Consider the following 26,870-nt stretch of genomic DNA (forward strand, 5'->3'; position numbering starts at 1 on the left):
AGATGCAAAACATCTTATAAGGGTTGCATCAGATGCAAAACATAATCTCCAGAGCTGCAACTCCTCCCCCCCCCAAAAAAAAATCACCCAGCAGTTAAGCAGACAGGCAGAACAAGCACAGCTTTGTTATGCAGGCATAATTTCTTCAAACTCCATCCCTCACAATCAACAAGCATACATATATTAAAGGAAACTATCCATGTAAAGCACTTTGCAAGCTTTAAAATGCTAAATAAATGTTAGTTATTATGTTAGCTAAATTGTTATCTAATTTGTGTAGGGACATGAATAGTATTCTTACACACAAAAAGGGATCCACACCACTTTTAATAAAGAACAGTGCATGGGATACTTTGTTTTCCTTGGAAAGGCAAGTGTCTGGGATACTTTGTTTTTATAAAGCAGTAACAAGTGTAACAGTAACTTTCAAGAAATCGATGAGCCCTTTTCCAGGCAAAACAAAAGACATAATAAAATATTAACTCCGACATCGGCCGCTAAACTATAAGAAGGGAGGAAAGGGAGTGGGGGTGAGATTCGTAGTATAGGTCTGTAAAGATGTTTGTAGAGACTCTAATGGCCGCCCCCCCCCCCCCCCCCAGATCTGGTCCAGTTCCTCCAGGCCTCCATTTTCTAGGCCTCAGGCCTAGCTCAGGCCTAGCCCTTGCTGTCACACCGGAGGAAAGTGACAGATTCCACAGGCCTTATTAAACTTCCAGTCCCCACAGCCGACAGAATACCGGGACCCGGCAAGGGGAAGCGGCCTACAGCCTTCTTTTTCTCCTTCTCTAGGCCGGTTGCTAAAAGTAGCGGATGCGGCAAGAAAGGGAGCCAGTGCAAGAGGCCTAGTACTGCAGCAAGGGTGGGGTGGGGTGGGGTAGAGTGGGGGTTGTCACGGCTCCGCCGCAGCCTTGCCCCTCCTCTTCGCCTTCTACTCTGGCTTAGCCTCAGCCTTAAGTGGCACGTGACACGGCTCACTCTTCTCCACCCGGAGATATCCCTGCGCCGTCGCTACCTCAGAGGAGGGGGTAGCCACTTTCTCTTTCCTCCTCTTCTCCTCCCTTTCCTCCCTCCTCCCTCCGCCCTCCCCCCCCCCCCCCCGCCAGGATGTCAGAGCCGCCATCGCCGCCATGTTCAGTGTCCCGCCTTCTCTATCCCCGCCGCCACCGAGGGAGAGAAAGGATGCTCCGCCCTTTGGGGATGATTGGCAGGGAGATTTTCCCAATGGTCACCGTTCTCAGCAGGACGCTCCCGCCCGCCAGGGCCGCTTCCCAGCGGGGCTTGGGGCTGGGTTTGTGTGTGCGTGTATGTGTGTGTGTGCGCGCGCGTGTGTGCATGTATGTGTGCCTGCGCCGCGGCGGAGCGGAGGCGCCAGAGCGAGGGCCGCGCGCGGAAGAATCCTCTCTCACCTCTCCCCACCCCCACCCCTCCTCCCTGAGTCCGGGGGAAAGGCTTTTCGGCCGGCGCCGTCGCCATTTTGTCGAGCTGCCTATCTCGGGCGCCGCCATGTTGGTGAGAAGAAATCACCGCCACGGCCACTATCCAAATCCCCGTGTTCCTCCACGCCACCCGCTCGCTCCCAAGCCTCGGCCAGCAGCGGCGGATAGAGACTAAAGCAGCAGCGCCAGCAGCGCCCGGCAGCGAGGGGGGCCATTGCCCTGTGTTTGCAGTTAGAGCCCCATCTTTCTGCTGTGATTGTTAATAGACTGGAAAAGTCTCTGTGTCTCTCTGTGTCGCTCACTAAGTAACCGTGAGTTTTTACCAATTCATCATCTCTCACCACCGAGTCCCAGCGGCGGCCGAGAGCAGGTGGTGATCACCGAGTCCAAGTGTGTGTGTCTCTCTCTGTCAGGCAGCAGCAGCAGCAGGGCGTGTGCGCGCTAGGGTCTCTGGTCGGTGGCCACAGGGCTGTTTCCTCCTCGCCACCTCCTGCTGCTCATCCCTCCACCACCACCTCCACCATCACCACCTCCTCCACCACCTCCTCCACCAGCCTCATGGCCTTTGAGAGCCTTTTCTCCAAACCCCCCAACCCCGTTCTTGACAAAAACATGACAGACTCTGAACATGCAGGGGACGAAAGGTCGAGTAACCCTAATTCTTCTCTCTCTCTCTTTCTTTCTCTCTCTCTTTCTGTCCGATAATAATAATAATGTGTCTGTGGTTCAATAATAATAGTCCTCATCCTCATGTGCCTAGTACTGGAATGTTTGCTGCGTTTTCTTCAGCCTGTGTTGGGTGGGGGATGGGGGTGGGAATGGGAAGAGTAGTTGGAGGGTGAGGGTGGTGAGCAGACAAAAAAGTCACCTTCATCTTCGGTGTGTAAAAATGGGGGTGGTTTGGGCTTGGTGTGGGGTGGGGAACTGGGAAACGGTTGCAGTTACATTTTGCATGATTTAAACATTTTTTTGTTTTGTTCCATCAATTCCATTACATGCACTCCTTCCTCCTCCCCTCCCCCCTTTAAACCTTCAAGATAATTCCACTGTCATTGCAAACTTCGTTTGGTGGTGCTATAGAAAGGTTTGTTTCAGGTTTTTTTTTTTCCCTCTCTACCTCTCCACTAGGTTTCTTGTTCTATATTTAACCTGATGGTTTTCTCATCGGATTTGCAGCCTTCTGATTTCACGAGATCATTTTTATGCAGATTAGGGTCTGACTGACGTTTTGCTTTGCCACCCCACCCCACCCCTCAGTCCCCACACGCACACCCCAGTCATCATTTCCCTGCTTAGATGACAAGCACTTTTGTGTGTCTCCCTCTTCTGAGCACTCTTTTTCTTACATGAAGCGATTGCAGCTCCCAATTCCCTCCTCCGTTAGCTGTGGCCGAGCCCTAAAGCTTTAAAAAAAAAAAAAAAAAAAAAAAAACCCTCAAAAGTTAAATGATTAGATACTCAACTTCAAATATTTTAAACCTTTTAATATTTAGTGGATTTTATGTATTTCCTAGGGCATCAGGGCTTTCCCAAAAAGTACACTAAAGTTTTGCTTTTAGGAAGTTTTCTATCAACACCACCACAAAAAAAGAAAGAAAGAAAGAAAATTTCCAAACACAGTGTTAAGTTTTCTATTAAAAAACCTGCTAAGACTAGCAAGACTTCATAGTTAGCAAAAGTAGGAAATACTGCAAAATGATAAGGCCATAGCACTTTTCTTCCAACATCTCATTAATTGTCCTGGATTATAAATTTATTTTCATCTCTTTTTGTTTTGCGAATTTTTACACTTTTTAACATTTGCCTCAAAGTAAGTTACTCTTACATATTATCTTATAAGAAGGGTATCTTTTCCATATTAACGTTGTAGACTTAAGATGTAATGAAATCTTAACATTTAAATAAAATGACAGCACAGCTTGATTACTTATGAAAGATTTAGGTGTTAGTGACCTTAGAAAAAAACTTCATATCTAACTGTGATTTATAAAAGTCATTTCAAAATCAAGAATAAGAAATTTGTTCCACATTAAATAGAAACAGTTGAAAGCGTTCTTATACATGAACTTTTAAAACCCTAGCTTCAGTTTCAAGCTAGCTCTAGAATGTTTCTAACATGTTTGTTAGTTGCCAAAGTATAATACTCAGTAATAGTAATAGGGCTGTTATAATTTGCTACAATCATAACCCAAGCAGAAATAATGAACTAGTTTGCACTTCAAAGTTTGTGTTTAAATATTTGATTATTTTGAAAAAAGACTAAATTATGTCAACTTTTTTTTTTTCATCTAACAAATGTAAATGCACAGATCCTTAAAAGTCAGTTCAATAAAATGAAAGCAATGGCCTTTTCCTCCACCCAAAAAAGGGAAAACCAAAGGCTAAAATCATGAAATGTTTTTCATATTCTTTTGCTAGGGGTGGTAGGAATTGTCTTTTAATTAAAGTCCTGTTAATTGCAAAAACAATTATGTTGGCTTTTTTTTTTATTTAAAAAAAAAAAAAAGGTTTTTAGATAGTAAACTCATAATCCCAAAAGAAATTTTGCAAAGTTAAATTTCTATATTTTTAAGCTAATTCTAGAAGTAATATTTTAACTCAAAATAGAGTAGCTAACTAATTTCTAAAAAACAGCTCTCCACCCTTGACATTTATCTTGTTTAGATGGATTAAATTTCATTCTTTAGTCAGAAGGAATTCAATACTTAAAGTTAAAATACCAAACTGAGCAACTGTAGACTCTAGATTTAAAAGTCTCTAAAACTGTATTAAGAAATTCTAAGAATTTCTTAGTGAAGAAACTGTATTTGGACATCAAAATATTTTTACTATGGAAAAGCAAAATCCATGCTAGTGAGAACTAATAAATTCAGAAATTAAAGTTCAAAACAAAAATTAAACAATTGCTTTTTACTTGTCTTTGTCCCCAGCAGCATAAGTAATATAAAGGCTTTACTCTAAAAATAATATAATATTTTTGTTTTCTTTAGAGCAAAGAAAACAAGAATTGTTTACCTATTTCTAGAAAATGATTAGCTGTTTGCTATTGTAAGATGTAAGCTTTATTCTAAAACAATTTTTTCTTTTAATATATTGTTTAGTTTCAGTTTAGGTCTAGAAAATGTAGTACAATAAAACTTGACCTAAGCTACAATCTGGAGGTCTGGTTCTTGGTTCCTATAGTCTGTGAACTTCAGTTCTCTACCCCTTAAACCAGGGACTTTTTAAACTTTTTCCACTTATGACCCCTCTTCCCCTCAGAAATGTTTACATGACCCCAGTTATATAGGTATATGAAATAACTATATAAATCAAATATTAATTGGTAACAAATCATAATTTCTCAACCCCTCCCCCCCACATTCAGTTACAAGATTCAATATAGGGTCATGAACCACAGTTTAAGAAGCTGGGCTTTAAACTACTTAGTACAGATCTTTTGACTTTTCTGGGACACAGCTGTTTCATCTGTAAATAAAAAGTTGAGCAGATGATCTCTAAGCTCTTTAACATTTTGATTTTATACTATTTTCATTTAAAATAACGTATCTGTGTAACTAATAATCTATAATCACAGGGAGTTGTTTGGGGATCAGAGAGGTCAAATTTGTAAGCACAAAACTAATAAATGAAATTATAGGACTTGAATCCAGGTCTTCTTAATTCTAATTAGAGTCAACATTGTATTTGTTGCCTTTATTTCCCAAACCATGATATCAAAAAGTCAGTGAAAATGGAAGAGATATAAGAATTGTGCTACTTGAAATTCAGCAAAGAAATTCTGGATTGCTTTTTTAAAATATTCTATAAAGAAATCTTTAGTTGTCAGATACCAGTGGTGTAAAGATTTTTTAATTATGTTTTTGTATTAGAACATTATAATGTAAAGTCAGTGAATGGATAAATACTTTTTACAGTTTATTTTTAAAAATAGGTATCTAAAACATGCTATATTTTTTTTACAAAAACAAAATATGTTAAAAAAAACAACAAATATAAAAGCATCATCCTAAAAATGCAAATGAAAAAATTTTAGCATATACAAGTTTAATTTTAGCTTAAACCAAATATATTTCATTTTAGCTAAACATCTTTTAAGTTGGAAGGATTTAAAGGCAGCAATTATTGAGATGAAATAATCCCAAGGAATTTTAGATTTTAAAGTTTTTTAATATTTATTTAAAATGTTTTTGTATTTCTATTTTTGTTTTCATATTACATTCATTTCCAAATATATTCTCTGAGAGAGAGAGAGATACACGGAGATAGGGGGAGGGAGGGAAGGAGGTGAGGAAGGAGAGAAAGTGAGAAGTAGAGGTAGAGATAACATAATGCAATTAATTTTATATGTGTGGTGAGGGAAAAGGGAGTCAAGAATAATATTGAGGAGACTAAAATAACTAGGGACTTTTTGACAGAATTAGAGACTTTGAAAAGAGCATCAGGTTTTTGAAGAAAGATAATGAATTCCCTTTTGTAAATACTAAATTTGAGATGACCTGCTGAAGTAATATGGGCATTATAGTTTTGGAAGGGCATAGATAATAAACTGCTGAAGAATGTCCAAAAAAGGGTGCTAATAATAGGAAAGGCCCTAGATGGTTGACAGAAGGAATTGGGAATGTTTAGCCTGGAAAAGAAAAAGGGAATAAGAAGTAAAGGGTGAATATTATATCTGTTTTCAAGTATTTGAAAGATTATCACATCAGAGGAATTAGGTTTTTGTTTCTTGACCTCAGAGAACAATGAGTAAAATTTGCGGAGGCAAATTTTGGCTTCATATCAGGAAAAGCTTCCTAAGATAAAACCTGATTGATCTTTTGTCATATAAATTGTAGCTGGGATTATTTCCTAGCTAGGGTTTGGGCTAAATGGCTACTAAGAAGATGTTTTCCAACTCTGAAATTCTCAGAATGCACTAACTACATTTAAGATTTAAGGTATAAAAATGTTTTTTTTAAAAAAGCCTCATAAATTTGTGTATTTGTAGGATGTTAAAACATAATAGAGGAGGCTTTCAGTATGGGAGTGGTAGGAAAGAGTTTCTAGAATTCCTACTGAACTCACTAATTAAACAATTTAGGGGAGTGTCAAGGGGATTTTGGTCACCTGCCAGTGAAATTTAGATCATGGTACATTTGGCATATTTTGTCTTTATATTTTCTTTTTCTTTTATTTATCTCAACTGAATATTAGTTTAAAACACTTGACAGGAATGTATACAATTACTGGAGGTAATCATCAGGACTCAGATCAGTTTTAGAAAAAGGTTACTTTTTTGGGGGGAGGGAGGTGTGAGGCAATTTGAGCTAAGTGACTTGCCCAGGGTTCTCACAGCTGGAAAGTATTGAGTATCTGAGGTGGATTTGAACTCGATCCTTTTAATTTAGGGCTGGTGCTCTATCCATTGCATCTAGCTGCCCCAAGGCTCCTAATTTCAAATGAATTCCCAAATGGTTGAATTTAGAGGAAGATGTTTTTGGTTTTTGCCTTTTCTAATCAGCTATCTTCTTAGTACATGTAGTCATCCAGGGAGCAGAATACGTGGGATGGTCATTTCTTTTTAGCATTCGTGAATCATTCATTTTTGTTCACTCATTAAGCATTTATTAAGTATCATACAAGAGCTAATCCTGGCTCCTAAAATGAATCCAAACACAAGGTCAGTAAAAATTTTCATATCTGGAGGAGAGCTAGCCTTATAATTATGGTAATTTATAGTTACTGTAATAATAAGTTACTATAATATAGTTACTATATAGTATATACTTATAATATATGGTTATAGTATAGTCACTATACTATAAGATATAGTTTAAACACTTTACATAGATTTATCATTTGAGCTTTATAACAACCCTGTTATCATTTAGTATGATTACCTTTTATAAATGAAGAAATTGATGTTAGATCAAAATTTACTAACATTGAAAGTTAAGAGTTTTATTCTTGTTTCTAAAACTTTAAATTACTAAATAACTTGGTTTAGCCAAGCTAGGTTTATGATTCTGTATTTATGTTCAGTTTTAAAATAGCATAATATCCCTTTTTCTCAAACTAATTTAACCATAGAATACTTTGGAATTTCAATTTAATGACCAAATAGCTAATTGCTAGCATGAAAGTAGAGAATGATTATAGCATTCAATAGGGTCCTGAAAATTTAAGCCATAAAAGAAGGTAGAACTATTTTTTTGTACCAAAATAATTACTCTCCTCCATAGAGTGAACTCAGGTCCTTGTTACATAGTCATATAGATTTCTGTACTTAATCTAGTCCCAACTTTTTTTTTTTTCATTTATTCCAAGTTTAGCCAAAATTTCAGTTGTGAAAAACAGGAGTTTTCTAGGTATTAGAAAGCTAAGTACTAGTTCCAATAAGCTTAATGAGAGAATTGATATAAGGAAAATTCTTATACTTCTTTTAATTCTTTCTGAGCAGTGACTATAGATTTGAAATTTCATCAAAACTGATATTAAATCACTTATGCAAGTTATTTGGGTTCAAAGAATTACTTTATAGCACCTCTACTCTTAGAAACAAATTGAGAGATAGGTTTCTTTATCCTCACAGTACACACTTGAGAAGTACATAAGATTCTTTTAGCTTCTAGCCTTTCTTTTAATGTCTAAGTTGGAAAAGATAGAAGGCATTTTTACTTGTCATATCAATAAGTGGGTCATGGAGAGACCTATTCTCATATGGCCTTAGCCTTATCAAGTTTCTCCATATAGAGAGAGCATTATGGTATAGAAATTAAATTGGGCTCAAAAGTTTGGCAAAGCATGTAAAATATATATATATATATAAATATATAACATACTTAACAGTTACTGAAATTCTGTTTGACCTATATTACCTCTTGCTTTTAACATGAGTCAGATTTTAAATGGGTCATCCTAAGAAAATCTTCTTTAAACCAGACTTAGCTTAAACCAGTAGGGACACAGAGCATTCTGTTATCCTTAAATTAGATTAGTTTCACTCTTGGTGTTACAGAACATCACGTTTAAGCTAAATGAAAGGAAAAACTTCTTAGCAATGAATTTTCCATCACTGGAAGTTTTTAAATAGAGGCAAACTAGGTGACCAAATTAAGAATATACAGAGTATTATCTTTGCCATCCCTAAGCAGAATCTTCATATGCCTCTTTTATAAAGTGGTTAGATTGTTCAATGGATAGAGCACTGGATGGGGAGTCAAGAAGAAATGAGTTCTAATCTGTCCTTAGACACTTAACAGCTATGTAATGCTGAGCAAGTCCCTTAACTCTCTCCCTAAATTTCTTCATCTGCCAAAAATAGGAACTATAAGTCCCTCAAGTCCCTCTAAAGTTGTTATGATGAAAATAAAATGAGATAGCATATGTAAAACATTTTGCTAACCTTAAAGCACGATATAAAAATCACCTATCAGACATGTGCTGGAGCCAGCTCAAACCTGTCAAATTGATTATTAAATTTTTAGTTTGAGCATTTACACCCCAGAAATGGAAATCTCTACAAATCTGGACCTGATTTATTGTCTTGTTGATTGTTTAGACTCTAGAAAGTGTTACTCATGCAGATTAAACTTTGAATGTGTATGTATCTCATCCTTTCCCCACCCCAACCCATTTTTAAAAACAATTACCAACACATCCCTATATTGCTCTACAAATGATGCTTGAAGTCAGCAAGAGTGCAGTAGAAATCTCAGGAATGAAATCATTACTGGATTGTAGGCCTGGCGATTGTAGACTAATAATAAGAATAATTATAACCAGCACTTTTTAAAGTTGTAAGTTTTGCAAAATGTTTTTTTATCTGTTAACTCATTTGAGCCTCACAACACCCCTATGTTTCAAGGCAATGAAATTCAATGGGAGGAGAAATCAATGTGGGGTGTGTGTGTATTTTGTATTTTTCCTAATCATGCTACATATGCAATATTGTATTAAGTTCTGGACACTATAATTTAGGAAGGACATTGGTAACTTGGAGAGTTTCTAGAAGAAGGCAACCAAAAAATATAAAGGAATTGGCCAGAAAAAGAGAATTCTCAAGGGGAATATAATAAATATCTTCAAATATTTAAAGGGTGCCATGTAGAAAAAGGGAAGAGAATAAGAATTTATGTATCACTTACTGTGTGCCAGGTACTGTATTAAGTGCTTTACAGTTTTATAGTTGAAGAAACTGAGGCAAGCAGAGATTAAGCAACTTTCCCAGAAAGTGTTGGAAGATAGATTTGAAGTCAGGTTTTCCTGATTTCAGGTCTAATACTATATTCACTATACCACCTAAACTGTCTTATTGTGGAAAAGGGAGAGAAGAATGAGCAGAAGAAAGTTTCAGTGAAGCAAATTTAGGCTTAATATCAATAAAAAAAGACCTTAGCAATTACAGCTACCCAAAAATGTAATGGGCTTCTTCAAAATATAATGGGAACCTTATTGAAGGTCTTAAAGCAAAGACTGGATGATCCCTATGGAATATGTTGTGAAGAATATTTCAGGACTCTGTGAATTGGGCTTTATAGCCGCTAAGGCTTCTTTAAATACCATAGATAGAATAGGAGAGGGGAAGACCTTAGAATGAGAGTCTTTTAGAGTTAAAAGATCTTTTATCCAATTGAATCACCTCGTTTTACAAATGGAAAAAACTAAGTAGTACCAGAGAATGCCCAGTCAGTGGTCTATTGTGTCAAGAGCTCAGGTTTCTCTGATTATAGGCCTATTCTTTCATTTTTACCTATTTTGTGCCCAGCAATCCATAGCCCTCATGATACTTAATCTGCTGTCATACATAAGGTTGGAAAATTTATAGACACAGTTCCCTTTATGAATGTTAACGGATCAAAAATGGGGATTTTTTTTCATCATGATTTATTGTTCAGTCAATCAAGAGAGATTTGGGGGCATCAGCTGAGTACTTTAAACTCTATTAAGTGTTTTTCTATACCAGCAACTCAATTTTGGTCTCAGATTCTGACCCTGCAGAATTTTTTTTCCCCTTTTCTCTCCAGAGATTTTACTCTTGAATTTTGCTCTTTTGTTGTATTTGTAGCATGTTCTATGTGTGTCCATAGAGAACCAAAAATAAGAAACTTAGTATAAATAAAAGTAAGAGGATTTTTAACTCAATATACATCTAAGCCAGTATGAAAGAAGTAAAGGTGATTTCTTCTATAGATCTTACATTAAGAACATAAAAATTGTCAAATTACTCAATAGTGTATGTCTTTTTATTGTTATTCTATCTCTGAAAGTTGTACAATGAACTTTTTTTTTTTTTTTTTGGATTGCATAAATATCATTCTTGAAGTCAAAAATAAAAGTTTAAGACAGGGATTCTTAACCTGCACTTATTTTTAATATATACTTGCATTTCAATATATTTGACTTCTTTTGTAATCCTATGTATCTTATTTTATGAATTTGAAAACATTCTGAGAAGTGGTCCCATAGGCTTTTATAAGACTATTAAAGAGGTCTATGAAACAAAATAGATTAAGAACCCTGGTTTAGAGCTATACCTCCCAACATCCCTATCTTTCCAGAATAACATATTTATATCTCATTTTTGAAAGACTGCTATGCTTTTCTAGTGAGTTTTATAAAATGGGGTGTTCTCTAGGAACAGCCTTCAAATGGCCTGATTCCTTTTGCCATTTATCTGCCTTTTTTAGATAATTTTGAGCAAAAAATTCGTATAAGAAGAACTGAATAAAAGAAATTTCTCTTTCAAAAAAAACCTTTGCTCCTGGACTTAAAACCTTTACCCACTTTATTTTAGTATGGCCTTTTTCATTGTTATAAATATACCACAAAGATAAAAATGACTCTGGAATGTCTGAAGTTTGGATTATTTATAATTCTTGCCAAAAAAACAAAAACAAAAAACAGTGATCCACCAAGAGCAGTTCCCTGGGTGGATCAGCACTTATAGACAAGGGAATGAGCCTTTTATTTCCTATCCAGTAGCACTAGGTCTCTCCCCTCTCCTTTCTCCCAATTGACTAAGGATTATGAAATTAACAGATTTCTTGGTCCTTCCACTGCATGCTCCTCCTTGACATGTTCCCCCTCTCTCAACATACAATTCATATTCAAAATTGACAGAAAACTCCTCTTTTAGGGAGAAGTTAATATTTAATTAACTCATTAAATATGCACACTAATTGCAGTTAGCTTTAACCCACTTCTGGTTTGGGGGTGATTTTTATCCATTTATCAGTTCAGTGTCTTAATATCTTGTTTTGTTCAACTAATTCAATTAGCTAACCAGACCTTTCTCTTAAGTCCTTGTATCCATCTGGAAATACAGCTCTATAGGTTGTTATTCAATTATATATAGTTACGTTATTCAAATATATATATATATATATATATATATATATATATATATATATATATATATATATATATATATATATATATATATATATATATATATATATATATATATATATATATATATATATATATATATATATAATTATATGTTATTCAATTATATATAGTTATATTATTCGATTTTAGCTTACCATTCATTAGTTTAAAATATTAAACACTTCTTCTAGGGACTGCGTGTCCTCACTCATTTCCTTTTTTCATGGGTAGACCTCAATCTTATTGCAAATTATTATTGCTTTTCTTTTCTATTTCCAGTCCCACGCTTGTGCTTGCTTTGTTTCTTTGTTTCTAGTTTACCACATAACCTTTTCCTGTTTAAGCCTTCTTTCTTTTGGAAGGAAAACTATTCTTTCAAGACTTGCTTTGTTTATTTAATTGGTTATCATTTGTAAATCTCCTAACTAGGTACTCCTAGTTCCTACATTATAGGTACTCACAAGCTTTCTATGTATTTCCCAATTTGAATTGACCATCTCCATTATCACATCATGGATTCCATTTCCTGGGTTACTTTTCTTCTTTGTCTTCTCTTGGGGAGCTAGAGAGCTAATTTCTCAGTATCTCTTCTCTCAAACAATTTGCCCTGTGTTTTAACTTCTTCCCCCTACCTCCCTCCATTCAGTGTTTTACTAAAAGCAAAACAAAACGACAATAACAAAAACAAAAACCCTTAAAGCTAATCAAAAGATGCTGAGAGGTGAAGTTATGTTTGATTCAATCAGAAGGTGTTTCTTCTGCCTTATAGTGATAAGCACATCCCCTTTTCTGGAATTTAAGTAACTGAAATACTCATTAGCACAATCCCACTGAATATCAACATCCACTATTGTTATTTGTCATTATAATTCCCTTATACAGCTCCTTCAAACATTAAAAAAAAAATCAACACCCTATTACCCATATTTATATTTTTATCCTATCCATTTGGAGAAGGATGGCACAGCCCATAAATATAATAACTCTCAATGCCCTCTTATGTTTGTGTCAAAAGCGGCTCTGCAGCTGCTGGGATTTGATATACCAATCCAGACAGGCATGCACTAGCATTTCAAGAATAATTGTGTCTTTTGTCACAGAATGTTGGGGTTGTATGGAACTTCAGAGGACATCTAGTCTAATCTTTCATTTATATGAAAAGAAAACTGATGTGAAATGCCTTGATCAAGGTCATTATTTTTAAGTATTTTGATGCCTCTTGCTGCCATACTAGACTATCTATGAATTAAAGACAAGGGATCTTGGAGAGGAGACTAAAGGGGCAGAAGGAAAGGAGGGAAGGAGAGAGAGAAATGAAGTAAAAGAATAAAGGAAAGCTATATAAGAAAATAGTGTACAGAGATCAAGAATATACAAGCCTTTTGAAATCTTCATGGTTTTTAAGTTTTGGGGGAAAAAGATATAAAGTTTTCTTTCTTTTTTTTTTTTTTTCATTTGTACAAGGAATAATTAAAACTTGTCTTCTCAGTATCTTCTCAATCTGTGGCATTGAAATTTATTATAATTGGCATCTAAAGATTAGGTTTGAGACCTAGTTTTCCTGACTTAGTAGTAGTCAAGCAACTTGAAGCAAATTACTTAACTTCTTTGAAGTTCAGTATACTCATTGGCAAAAAAAAAAAAAAAAAAATCGCAGTACAAAGCTCACAAATATGAAAATGTATATTGAGATAGTCCAGGCAATAAAATTCAAGACAGCCAAGGTGTTGGTTATTTAGAGAGGTTTATTTACTGGCCCGGGACCAGGATGGACTTAGTAGAGTACCGGCCCGAACAGAAGTAGGGACAGGTTTATAAGCACTCTGGTTCAGTCTTGCAGTTACATTTGATGTTAAACAATGACTTGACTTTCCGCTTACAGGATATAAGGAGAATACACAACGCAAATGTTTGACATAGATTATTTGGAATATATCAGGGTTATCCAACTTTGTTCCTTATGGAATAAATACTCCTCAGAGCATTGTTAAGCAAGCACCTCCATAGGGTAAAGCATTTCCCTTTAACTTAGCTGAGTAAACATTTCCCTGGGAACCCGAGGTCCTAAGACTGTGGAGGAGGGGAGGGGAGGCCAATCCTTTGTCCACTTCAATATGAAAGCACATTGTAACAGTATAATTATCAACATGTCAAAGTGAATGACTATTAAGAGAAAATTCTGTTTAAGTTCAACATAAATCTTGAAATTTCAGGAATTAACATTTATTTGAAAAAAAATACTGCTATCGGTTCTGTTATCTTTGCTTTTTTGGACTAAATTGATTGTCACAGACCAGAGTTTTATCAGTGGCAACAAAAGAGGGTTAGAAAGATGAGCTATAAACAACAACAAAAAATTACCTTTTTTGCAAAGGGTTAGGTTAGGGTTAGGGTTTGGAAATATCTTTACTGGGGGAATAGATTATTGCCCTAATAACATTTGCAAAGTTTCCTAGAACATAGAAAAATAAAATTGTCTACTCTCCCCCATCTTGACTCCACCCAACAAGAGAAATAAGTTACTTAGCAATTTAATTTTATTAATTTTTATTTTTATGTCATAGTTATTTCAAGATTGGGTTTCCTTCCAGATTATACTCTCTTATCTTATGACAAAGAAAAACAGTTGAACAAAAACATCCAATACAGTGACCATAATGCATGTGATATTTTGTCTTATGCTTCCTATTTTCTGTCTTGAATAGGAAGCAGATCCAAGAAAATAAAGTTTGAGTTATTTCTATAGGAATTTCTACTATAAGTATTGTTTTGATCTATCCTTGATAATAATAATTACACTTAAAAAATTTTCACTTTAATCATACCTGTTAACATTAAGTAATGGGAGGATATGAGTACAATTCTAATGAGTGTCTATATCTATTTTAAATGACATTTTACATCTTATTTGTGAATATGCAAATAGATTTGCCTCAGAATCCATGTATCACCAATTAATCACCAAGTTAAGTTCTAGATGTAAGATTTATAAGTTTTAAAAAAAAGATCTGGGTCTTTTTTTTTTTTTTAAGATAAAGATAGTTATCAGAACTAGCATCATCTGTTATTTTCAGAAATACTCATAAACAATGACAAAATCCAGGTAAAATGTAACTACTACCCAATAATCCAGACCAGTCAGTCAACAAATACTAGACACTATGCAAAACACTTGAGTTATAAAGGAAGGTAAAAATAAAAGTCCTTCCCCTTAATGATTGCACATTCTAATAGTACAAAAACTTACGTGGGAGATGCAGTATTGTGTATGAAGAAGTTCAAGTGTGACAATAGAACTATTCTGCAAAGCATAGTTGGTATTATTTTTTGACTTTGAAACTTTGTGTTGTGTTAAAGTTGTTCTCTGTTAATCTGGGGATGAGGAGGCACTATACCAAGCTTTTAAAAGTTGCTCTTTTCAGAGCTAATTTTTGGGGTCTGCAAGTTTTCAGTGTTTCCAAAGTAGTGTTTATTCTGGGAGAGATGAGATCACTGTTCTCCTGGTCTGTGCTCTTGTCTTTATTTAGGAAGGACACCTGCTCTCTTGCTAGCACTCCTCTTAGCCCTGGAATTGTGAACAGGATCCCCTGCTGCATGCAAACCCTAGTGCTCCTTTCTGCATTGCAACCAAGGGTCCATACTACCTTGTGAATGACCACAGGTTCACTTCTTTGTCCTGGAAGTGCAGAAGCAATAAAGTTGCTAAGTACTACCAGCTCTTTCCAATGCCAGCAAAGAGTCCTGTAATCTCTTTCTGATTAGTTGAATTATGCACTTATTGTCTCTGGGCTGAGAGGGCTCAAAAGCTACTGCTGCTAGGGCCACAATAGCAGTTGTTGCACATATACACTTCCAGACAGGCCTCTACATCAGTGTTACAGAGCTCTCCTACATACTTCTACGTTTTCTTAGACCAGAAAAATGTCTCACCTTGACCTTTTTTTTTTTTTTTTTTGGCTTTGATTTGAGGATTAATGGGGTTTTTTTTAAAGTTGTTTGGAGGTTAATGTTGAGATAGTTCAGCTGGGTTATTGTCTCTAATCTACCATCTTCAACAATAAATCCTTTTTTATCTGAATCATTTAGATGTCTAGCTGAAATGTTTTTTCTTTAGCTTTTCCTGATGGCTTAGTGTCAACATTCTGAACATTGATTATTATAATAATAATTATTATATTATAATTAACCTTTGGCCATTTTCTCATCTGAGAAATGGACATAATAGTACTTTTATCTATCTCACAGAGTTTGTAGGTTCTTAGTTTTAGGGCTAGAAAAAGTATCTTTAAGAAGATATTTGTTCCACATTTCTTATTTTATATATGCGCAAATTGATACCCAAAGAAGTAGAAGAACTTGTCCAAGATTATCTAGACAGTTCAGGTAGAATGTAATTTAAATAGTATGTGATGACCAAGGTTTATTTAGATAGTAAGCAACAGAATAAGGAATCTATATCCTTTGACTGAAAATTCTATGTTCTTTTTCCTGTACTATATTACAGAAATGTGATTATAAATTTGGGACTAAATCAAAGCCTTCTTTTACTTATTCATATAATTTTTCTTAAAGAGGACTCTTAGGAAGAAATTACTATTCCATTTTAGAATTTGTGATAGAGGAGAGGAAATATTATCATAATCATATTCAAATTAGATTTTTTTGAGATTAAATTCAATGGGTTTTTAAAAAAAGATAAATAAGATCATATAGACTAAAATTTTATAGCAAAAATGGGAAGTTTTTATGAATGAAATTTTAGTGACTCAAAGAGAAAAAATTCCAGTGAGCAATTATGGAAAATTCTTTTTCTGGTAAGGCTTGGATTTAAATGGCTGCTAAGGTCCCTTCCAGCTTTGAAATTTTGTATGATTCTGCTTTTATAAAAAGAATAAGTTGTTTTAATAGATCCAATGTATATGCACAGGTAATCATTCTTAACTTAGATTTTTTAAAAGTATATATAGAAAAAAGAGTAACATTAGGGAAGAGAAGGAAAATATATAAACAAAAAATATGATAAAAAGAATAAACCATTCTCCTTGAAGAATGGTTTCAATAGATCCAAACTTAGAATGAAAAGCTTAGAAAATTTTAGAAGAAAAGCTAAGTATGACAAAAACATAGGATAGGACTGGAATTTTTATTTGTTTTAAGATGGGACTCAAAAAAGATATGGTACTGTTGCCTAAGAGAGATGGAATGATGATGAGACAAAGAAAAGACAAAATTGCTTAACTCTTCACTTCTATTTATTCTGTCCAAAAAAAAAAAAAAAAATCTTTGTACTCAAAAAGGACAGAACAAAAATAGCAAATAGGAATTTGAAACCTAAGATAAATAGTGAATTAGTAAAAGAGCACCTAGCTATTGGTCGTGTATTTGTGCAAATGAAGTTTTCTAAGTAAAGATTTGGCAAATTTTAAAATTCTGCGCAAATGTGAACTATTATTATTGTAATCACAAAGTGACCAAGATTATATGAATTATATCTTCTAGAATACCAAAAGAATCGGTGGCTATCATGGATGAGTTAACATCAGAGATTTTTGAAAGGTTGTAGAAAAAAACAAAAGTACTATTAGGAGTGCAGACAAATGAATGTTCTGATTCTTCAAAAAAGAGGAAGACAATAGGGTCAGAAAACTATAGGCAAGCAGGATAGATTTCATTTCTGGCAAATCTTTTAGAATACATTATTAAAGGGGAATGGACATCTAGAAAAGAAAGTAGCATATCAGTGAGCCAGCATTACTTCAAGAACAAGTAATTTTATTCCTCCCCATTTTTAAAGCAGGATTGTCAGACTAATTGAGAAATCCTATAAATTTAATTTAGATTATAGTAAGACACTTAATAAAGTCTCATGCTTTTCTTATGGACAAGATTTAAAAAGGTGTGGTGGGGGTGGAGGGGAAGTGTGTCTTAGAAAATAGATAGAAGATGGATAGATTTGCAATTAGTTGAATAGCTGGACCAAGAAAGAAACTGTGGATAGTTGAAAAGACTGAACAGTAAGTATGAATATCATTTATGAAGAAGACTTAAAATAAGGGAATGTTAATGTTAAACTTTGTAGCAACTATTTTGACTTCACAAAATCTTTTTACTTTGTGCGTTTTGCCTATGTTCTCAGTACAGGAGATTGCTAGATAGCCTCATTCTCTATAAATTGTTGTTGTATCTGGTTTATTCATGTATATATATGGCCTGGATCTCTGATTTCATTGACAAATGGAACTCCCAGTGAAGAAACCAGTACAGATCTAGACTTCTTCAATTTATGTTCTGAGAGACTTGCCTGAAGTGCTGGGAAATGAAATGTCTTGTTCAGGGTCATATACCCATTATAAGAAAAGACTTGGACACCTGGAGTTCAAGTTTTCCTTACTTTAAGGCCAGCTCTCTACCTACTTTGCCTTGCTGCTTTTGTTTTCTATACTTTCTATATCAAAAGCCTTAGTGTAGTTTTTAAGCTTTTGACATATCCTGTACTCTATAAATTGTTAACTTAGCATAGGATTTGATTTAAATAATTATCATGACAAATCAGTTTAATTTTTTAAATATAAAAACTATGTCCTAGTGTAGCTTAGAAGTAAGTAGTACATGTTTCATTTTTAGTAACTACTTATTTATAATTTCTGTATAATCTGCTTTTTTTCCCCCCAGATAATAGTCTTTTTAAAAAAACTGTAGAAATGAAATAGGAAAAATCCCATTGAGGATTAATTAATGATAAATATGATGGATTTTATAGAGTACTTTGTTTTATAGAGTACTATATACACATTAATTCTTAATTGATCCTTTCAACAGCTGTGCGAGATAGTTACTGTTAGGTGCTTTGATTATTCTTATTACACAGATGACAAAACTGAAGTTTAACTTGTCCATACTATCTAACAGATTAGCCTTTTCTGTTTGGGAAAAGTTCCTGAGGGGCAGATATGTTGGCTTAAAAAAAAAAAAAAAAAAAAACTTTACCATTCTAGATGTCCAAAAGAGGAATGCACTGTTTCTGAATATAGTGGGATCTTTCTTATTGAACAAGATGACCAAAATTTGAGGGGGAATGAAATAGAAGACATTCTTTTTCAGGTATATATTGAACTAGATGATTTCTAAGAAGCTTTCCACTCTGATTGGAAATTCTTATTGTCTCATATCTGAATTTGAAATTCCTATATTCAGCTTACTGAGGAATGATTAAACTTAAATTACGCTGATAGCTTAATGATTTATGAGAGAAATATTGCTGCCCACCAGTGAAAGATATTTTAATCAGAAATTTACTTAGACAATCTTGACTAAACATATACATTTAGTTCAACCATTTTAGAGACCACTGCCCTCCCCCCCGTTTTTTTAAACAGAGACTACCCAGCTTTCTCATAGATACTCAGTCCTTGAATGAGTCTTTGAATGTACCTTTGAAAACTAAAAAACAAAATTTTCCATATAATTATAAAATGATATTGTTATAATGTCTGTATCTACAGTATTTTTCCAACTTTTTTTTTAGACTCCAATTGATTTTTAAAATTTTTCTGGTTACATGAAACTGGTTCAGTATTACTTCAGGAATTGGTCCACAAGTAGGTTCCAACCTCTCTTGTTGGTGCTTTGTGCTCAATGAACTAGCCAACCAAGTAAATCACCTTTTAGAGACATGTAATTTTAAATTTTGAATTTTTTTATTTCAAATATAAAATGTGTGTCTGTGTTTTTGTTTTGTTTTGTTTTTTGGATTTCAATCACCTCCTATTCAATTACTCTCCTATTCACATACTCCTGAACATAGCTAAAGAAAATCACAAAGCCATGATGATTGAGTCTACTATAATATTAATTAAAGTGATTTTAACTGGTACTCATTGTAACAATGCAAACCTTTTACACCTCACTAATCAAGTTGCTATTCCACTCACTGAAACTATTCCAAATGTTTTTATCCCCCTTTCAAAACTTTCACAGAACTTTTTTCTCTTACCCTCAATTAAGAACCTCATCTCCCATCTCTCACCTACCCTACCCTCCCAAAAAATCAAGTCATTCATGAAAAGGTACTCTTTTCTCCTCTCATCCTCATCTCCTATCCCTCAGACATTTCCTCTCTCCTCCCCAGTATCTTTTCCTTCACCTTTATTTTACATGAAGAAATAGATCTTTTTCTTACCTAAGCAAACCCCTATACCTACACTCTTGATTCTATCCCCTCTCAAATTACTCCAGCTCATTTTTCTCCACCATTTCTCCTCTTTCCTCTCCCCTTGTGCTCCAAATCCTTCACTGATTAAGAAGGCAAGTAGGAGGCTCAATGGATTGATCACTGGATCTAGAGTTAGGAAGACTTGAGTTTAAATCCAACCTCAGGCACTTGTCTGTTCTGTGGCCCATGCAAGTCACTTAACCTCAGTTTGCCTCATTTTCCTCATCTATAAAATAGGGTAGATAGTACCTATTTCACAGGATTATTATAAGGATAAAATGAGATAATCTTTATAAAGCCCTTACTTAGCACAGTGCCTGGCACATAATACATAATATGTAAATGTTTATTACCTTCCTTTCCTTCTGCTGCCTGTAAACATTTCCACATCTCTTTCACCTCAAAAAAAAAAAAAAAGTGAAAGAAAGAAAAAAAAAAAAGAAAAGAAAGGTAAACGGTTAACTTAATCATGCTTACTACTTATCTTTTGTCTCTCCTCTTCTAAGCTAGATGACTTGAGAAAGTCATCTTACATTAGGTACATCTACTTCTCTTATTTGTTTCTAAACCACTTGGCTTCTGATCACCTTATTCAACTGAACTGCACTTTCCAAAGTTACCAAGTTTCTTCATTGCCAAATCTTGTGGCTTTTTTTTCTCAGTCCTCATCCTTATTAACATTTCTGCAACTTTCTATACTGTCAATCACCCTCTCTTAGATAATTAAATTTTAATGACATTGCTTTCTTGGTTTTCCCATGTGTCTGCTTCTTTTCAGTTTTCCTAGATTTTAATCCAGGTCATACCCATTAAATATGAGTTCTATCTAGGCTCTGTCCTAGGCCCTTTTTTCTTTTCCCTCTATACTTTCATTTGGTGAGCTCATGAGTTCCCATATTCCCATTATTTTCTCCATATTCCCTGAATCTGTTTATTTAACCCTAATCTCTCTTCTAAACCACAGTCATATATCATCATTTGCCTCAGATGCATCTATAATCTGAATGTTCCACAGACATCTCAAACTCAACATGCCTAATATAGTCTTCATTATCTTCACTAAACCTCCCTCCTAACTTTTCCTCTATTCTGAATTTTCCTGTTAGTATCAAGAGCATTACCATTTCCCCAGTCATCCAGGCTTTTAACTTCAGTATTATTCTCAATACCTTATCTCAGACATACAATCTATGGCCAAATCTTGGATCTCTACCTTTTATAACATCTGTTATGTGTATATATCGCCTTTCCTTCATTCATATGAAGACCTTACCCAAGTAAGGTCTTTATCACTTCTAGCTACTTCCTATCTGGAATTGCCTTCTAATTGATATACCTTCTTCAAGTTTCTTCCCTATCTTGAATTCATGTTCCATTTAGCTGACAAGGTGATTTTTTAAAAGTGTAGATCCTAAATGTTAACCTCTCGCTCTCTCCAGTGAGTACCAGTGGCTCCCTATTGCCTCCACAATCAAATATGAACTCTTTTGTTGGGTATGTGAAGATCTTCACAAACTAGCTTCTTCCTACCTTTCCATTCTCCCTACAAATTACTCCCCAACAAATATCTGCAGTATATTTTCATTGATCTCTTTAGATGACTTCTTAAGATCTTTTTCCATCCCTAAAACTATGATCCAATGAACTTTGTAAAACAAGTAAAAATATTATGATGCCCATTTTTTCAGATGAGGAAACAGTTTCAGAGAGATTATGACCTTTTAGTTATAATAATATTCAGAATAATGACCTTGCATCATGGATATTAAAAAGAAAAATTGCAGACATCTAAAATAATTTAAATTAAAAGCATCATAAGGCAACAAATAAGAATAAGAATAGATTCAACTTGCATAGTACTTGACTACTTATGAAATGCTTTTCAAATCCACTAAAACCTCAAAAAGAAAACTACATGGTTTGATTTGTCCAAGGATTTTAGGCTATGTTATAAATTTATTCATTCTTTCAAAAGTTTATTCTAAATGCAGACTCAAAAAGGATGACTTTTTTTTTTTTTTTTTTTTTTTTAAGAGAGCTTGATATCTTTGACATAGGGAGCTTCTGGGGGAGGCTTCTCTTTTTCTTTCTAGATGAAGAACTCATATATAGTTTTAAAGAATTGCCTGTGGACACTGAGTGACCATGGGCCACACACTCAGTATGTGTCAGAGATGGGAACTTGAAGTTAGGTCTTTCTCATTGTCTGTTGTTGGTGGTGGGTTTTGTTTTTTTGTTTGTTTGTTTTGGTCTACTACGCCACACTGACTTTTTGATGATTAAAAATATTTAATCTTTAATTATAGATCTTAGGACACAAAATGGTCTTTCTAATGTGCATATAGAGTTATGTGTATGTTTACTATCTATTTCATCAAATTTCTAGAAGGCAGGGATTTTAATTCAAGACTCGGTATGCATTGCAGAATGCAAATTATTGCTGTGTTCTTTATAAAAATATAAAATGAATATGTTTTGTCTACAACTCTGACTCTTAATTTGTTGAGCTATAAAACTAAAAATATATTATCAAAAATATTTGAATCTCCTTTGTTGGTTTCTCATGTATGTCATTCCCACTCACCATGAGTATCTTTTCTAAATTCTCCTTATCTTTTCCTTCTGTATAATTTCATTTGATTATCTCAGGATTTCCTATGAGTTCAATTATTATTAGAGTGATACCAGATGTATATATGTATATATTTATATCTATATCTATATCTATATGCATGTATACATATATAGATACATATATGTGTGTGTATAAACCATAATCTCTGCCCTAAGTAAGTCACATATCACCATTTGCCATTAATAAAACATTTATTGTTTGTGGTAATAGTAGTTATGAAATGTGTCAGATATATTCAAGAACAAGTTAGTCTAGAAATTAAAAGCATCATCTTATCCAATTTTTGGAACTTAAAGGAAACTTTGTGCTTTAAAAAACTGTTTATTGATATAGTTAGTTAAATTGCTGTAGCTTTCCATGACTCCCTTTTCCCTGAGAGAACCCTCCCTTCTATCAAAGTACTATTAAGTAAAAACAAATCAGCAGTGGCCATGTCTGACAATAGACAACTCATTCTATACCTTTAGCCTATCACCTTTCTACCAAGAAGGAAGCAAATAGAAGAAAATTTAAGAGATTATCTAATTTATCTTTCGTTTTGTAACTGAGGAAACTGTGTCCATCAAAGGTTGTCTTCCTGAAGAAAGTGGCATGATAGATGCTCCATATTTTTTTAATTACTCTATTTTAATAACATAATTGGGCCTAGTACATACTCTGATGCTGTGCCTAATCCATCCTACAATATTTCCTTAAAATGACTGCACTTAAAAAATTTTAGCTGAGAGGCCAATTTCTATATTAAGTTATTGGAAATAAATAGGCTAAGTAAAGGATGGGAAAAGCTGAATATAATTTTTTGAGAAAAAAATTCAACAAAAAGGTATATTTAATATTTTAAGAAAACATGTTTTTAGAAGTTTTCAGACTTACTGAATTTATAGTTCAAGATACAGATAAATCATATAAAATTTTCATCCTGAAAAATAATGATAGGATCTGTTGATGAAGTGTGATATTGTAGCCTCAAATGTACTTACTCCTTTTCTCAAAGAAAGTATAACTTGTTTCTCAGACTGGTGAGTTAGCCACCTAAATAGCATAAAAAATCCAATTCTGTGGCAAAAAAAATTGGAAATTGAGAGGACCCAAGATGAGAAAATTCTATAAAATTTAGAGGGTCATTAGAAGTTATGCGATTAAAACAGAATCACTGAATGTTAGACTTCTTGAGGGATTTAAGAGACCCACTTAGTGTATACTCCCTTCATTTTACATATAAGGAAAACAAGAGACTAAATAACTTGGCCAAGATCACATGGCTAGTAAGTAAGTAATACAGCCAGGTCTTGAACCTTGGTGGTTGTCATTTTTTAAAAAAATAAAAATGTATTGATGTATTTTGTTTTTACATCACCGGTATTTTAAATGGTTTCCTTTTCACCTCCTCCCATGTAGTTATCCCCCTTATAATGGTGAAAAAGAGAGGGAAAAAGTTGAGCAAACTAACCACATTGAAAAAGTCTTAATATCATTTCAATATTCCACTCCCATTAAAAGTGCCTCCTCATATCTCTTTCTGGGGGCCTAGTTTAATTATTATAATTTTTCAACATACAGTTTGGAGTAAATTGTTGCCATATATATAGTTTTCCTGTTTCATCAGCCACATTTTGTAGCGATTCATGTCTTCCCAGATTTCTTGCAATCATCCTTTCTTACAGCATAGTAATATTCCACAACATTTATGTGCCATAACTTTCAGTATTCCCTAGTTGATGGAATCATGGCTTTTTAATTCTTACTCTGTATGTTTTTACACTGGATAATTCCTCTTCAATATTATCTATAGAGGAAAGAATACTTACTGGTCTTGAAGTTAGAAATCTCTGGGCTCAAATACTGCTTAATATTCTTACTACTTAATCTCTCAGCTGAAGTTTCCTCATGTGTTAAATGGGATTAATAACAACACCTAACACACAAGGTTATTATGAAGGAAGAATGAGTGAGATTTTGTTATGTAAACGTTAGGGAAAACATTTTGCCAGCCTTAAGACTATTTTAATGTCAGCTATTATCATTAATATTATCATCTGTCACAATCATAAAAACTATGGTCAATGTTCTTTGTAGAAGTGCTTACCAGTCCATTTAGGAATTTGTATTTATGAAATAAAAATTTAATTATATCATAGAACTCAGTGAGAAAATATAATTTATTTTGCCAGTAACTTTGAAATATATCTATTTCATAAAGTTAAAGATACAAGTATTTTATAATATTTGTAATTTTAAGGGATCTTAAAAATAGCCTCTGTTGATTTCTTTCTCATTCTAATGACTGTAGATATTTTTGGCTTACATATAGCAAAGTAATATGTTTCAATTTTTACATAACATAATTTTGTATTGCTACCATAATTGTTTTTTTATGCCAGCTTGTTCTTCTGTATCCCATTTATTTAGATTTTAAATGTTAATACTACTAAATATTTTGTCCTCCCATCTATTTAAATATGGTTATGATTTTAAAAATCAGCATTTGTATTAAAAAATTAAAACTAATTATTCTTACACTTAGAAATGTGAAATTACCAGGATTACAATTTTAGTTTTAATACTCTTGACAGAACTCAACTCTTAAAATTAATGAGTATTTTAATAGCCTTTATTATCTGAATTACTATATTGTTTTTCACTTTAAGCAATTCATGTATCTTTTTTTTTCCCTGAGGCAATTGGGGTTAAGTGACTTGCCCAGGGTCACACAGCTAGGCCATGTTAAGTGTCTGAGGCCAGATTTGAACTCAGGTCCTCCTGACTTCAGGGCTGGTTCTTTATTCACTGTACCACTTAGCTGCCCTGATTTACCTTCATTTTGATAAGATGAGGTTTAAAGGTTTTGTGTTTTTTTTCTTCTTTTTTTTTTTTTTTTTGCATTTATGACTTTTGTTCTCTAAAATATTCATGTAATATGGTTCTGCTTTTTAAAAGCAGTTTAATGTATTTCCCCCCAGGCAATTGGGATTAAGTGACTTGCCTAAGATCACACAACTAGGAAGTATTAAGTGTCTGAGATCAAATTTGAACTCAGATCCTTCTGATTTCAGGGCTAGTACTCTATCCACTGTGCCCCTAGTTTAGTATATTGTAAATATATATCTTTGAGACAGTCTTTCTTTTAAAATATGTGGGAGAATGAGACATATAATTTTAAATTTTGATATTGGCTTTCTACCAAAAAGATATCTGAAGATGCAGCCTGGCCTAGTAGATAAGAGAACTAGCCTTGGAGTCAGACCTGGGTTTAAGTCCCTCCTCTGACACATAATGGTTTTGTGACTCAGGGAAAGTCACCCAGCAATTCTTTAAGAATTATGAACTACAACTGTAAAGCAAAGGACTGATATACCTTGGTATATGAGGTGCAGGTCTGGACCATTCTCACATCCTTCAGAAAAGATAAAATATGTCTAATATGTTTACTTTCTGAATTGACATTTAAATATTCATTTTTGCCTGTTCTCTTATAGAGAAGATGGTGAATTAGAAGATGGTGAAATAGATGATGCTGGATTTGAGGAACCACAGGAACAACCAGAAACAAAAGGAAATGACAAACAGAAAAGCGAGAGAACCCACAGAAAATCAAGAAAGAAACGCAAGAAAGAAAAAGAAAAGAAAAAATCAAAAAGGAGAAGACGTGAGAAACACAAGGTTAGAAGCTTTTTTATAATTGTTCATGTTAAGCAACTTGCCCACTAAAAGTGCTGAGGTTACTTTGAAATGCAAGTCTTTCTGACTCAGAATCCAGTACTCTATCCATCTAACATCCTAGTTAGCACAAGGTGGTATTGGTGATGATGACGATGACACAGCTAACATTGATACAGTGCTCACTGTATGCCAAGCTTCAGATTAAGTGCAGTGGATGGAGTCTCAGATCTGGAGTCAGGAAGACTCATCTTCTTGAGTTCAAATCTGGTTTCAAACACTTAGTTGTGTGATTATTGGCAGGTCACTTAAGTGTCTCAGTTTTTTCATCTGTAAAATAAGCTAATGAAGAAAATGACAAACCACTCTATCTTTGTAAAGAACATTCTAAATGGGATCATGAATAGTTGGTTACAACTGAAAGTGACTGAACAACAACAAACAATCTCATTTGATCCTCACAACCATTCTGTGAGATACATACTTATTATTATCCCTTTTTACACATAAGGAAACTGAGTCAAACAGAGGCTAAGTGACCTGTCCAGGGTCA

The 26,870-nt window shown here is 34.1% G+C and overlaps 1 protein-coding gene across 3 annotated transcripts in view; it reads left to right on the forward strand.

Annotated features, from left to right (window-relative positions):
• Positions 1–1,482: 1,482 nt before the first annotated feature.
• ZC3H6 (zinc finger CCCH-type containing 6) overlaps positions 1,483–26,870 on the forward strand; it is a 68,687-nt gene continuing 43,299 nt past the window's right edge. The window contains exons 1-2 of one of the 3 annotated variants that reach the window (XM_074287692.1): positions 1,483–2,083; positions 26,137–26,320. In XM_074287692.1, coding sequence (XP_074143793.1) covers positions 1,998–2,083; positions 26,137–26,320 — 270 coding nt within the window. In that variant the 5' untranslated portion in view covers positions 1,483–1,997. Of the gene's footprint in view, positions 2,084–6,969; positions 7,102–26,136; positions 26,321–26,870 lie in introns of those variants that run through there. The other 2 variants (XM_074287694.1, XM_074287693.1) reach the window with 2 other exon arrangements.

Source organism: Sminthopsis crassicaudata, chromosome 2 (genome assembly GCF_048593235.1).
Source record: "Sminthopsis crassicaudata isolate SCR6 chromosome 2, ASM4859323v1, whole genome shotgun sequence".
Classification (NCBI taxonomy): domain Eukaryota; kingdom Metazoa; phylum Chordata; class Mammalia; order Dasyuromorphia; family Dasyuridae; genus Sminthopsis; species Sminthopsis crassicaudata.